The sequence below is a fragment of the Terrapene carolina genome, unplaced genomic scaffold, assembly GCF_002925995.2.
Source record: "Terrapene carolina triunguis isolate 2854851 unplaced genomic scaffold, T_m_triunguis-2.0 Scaffold297, whole genome shotgun sequence".
Lineage (NCBI taxonomy): Eukaryota > Metazoa > Chordata > Testudines > Emydidae > Terrapene > Terrapene triunguis.
The window spans coordinates 24224-24713 of NW_020664648.1; the positions used below are offsets into that span (position 1 = coordinate 24224).

A 490-nucleotide genomic window follows, 5' to 3' on the forward strand; every position below is an offset into this window, starting at 1 on the left:
CTCCCCATGGCAGCCGCCCCCCATGGTCCTGGCTGGGCCTCGCGGCATGGGGCTGCCCTGGCCCCATGGAGGGGCAGTGTGAGCAGGACCCCCCCTCCCCGTCCCCACAGAGACACTCACGGTTCCGAAAGCTGCCTGGGCGTGGGGCAGAAGGGGCAGATCTCCTGGAAGTCTCTGTGGGGAGGGAGGAGACAGGAGGCGTTGGCAGGACCGGTGGAGGGACCCAGCCCCCAGAACAGTCTCTGCCCACGGGAGCCAAGGCACAGCGCAGCACCTGACCCCGAGACAGGGGGAGGGAGGAGCAGAGACAAAGGGACTTGGCCAGGCTCACATAGCAAATCAGTGGCAGCACCGGGGAGAGAACCCAGGAGTCCTGGCTCCCAGCCCTACCTGCTCTAACCCACCAGCTTCCACAGCTGGGGAGAGAACCCAGGAGTCCTGGGTCCCAGCCCCCCCTGCTCTAACCCACCAGCCCCCACTCCCCTCCCAG

General features: G+C 67.6%; 1 protein-coding gene across 1 annotated transcript in view; it reads right to left on the minus strand.

Moving 5' to 3' along the window:
* Positions 1 to 116: 116 nt before the first annotated feature.
* The window catches only part of LOC115271299 (cAMP-dependent protein kinase regulatory subunit-like), a 3322-nt gene continuing 2948 nt past the window's right edge, over positions 117 to 490 (minus strand). The window contains exon 5 of the mRNA XM_029912862.1: positions 117 to 174. Coding sequence (XP_029768722.1) covers positions 117 to 174 — 58 coding nt within the window. The remainder of the gene's footprint in view (positions 175 to 490) is intronic.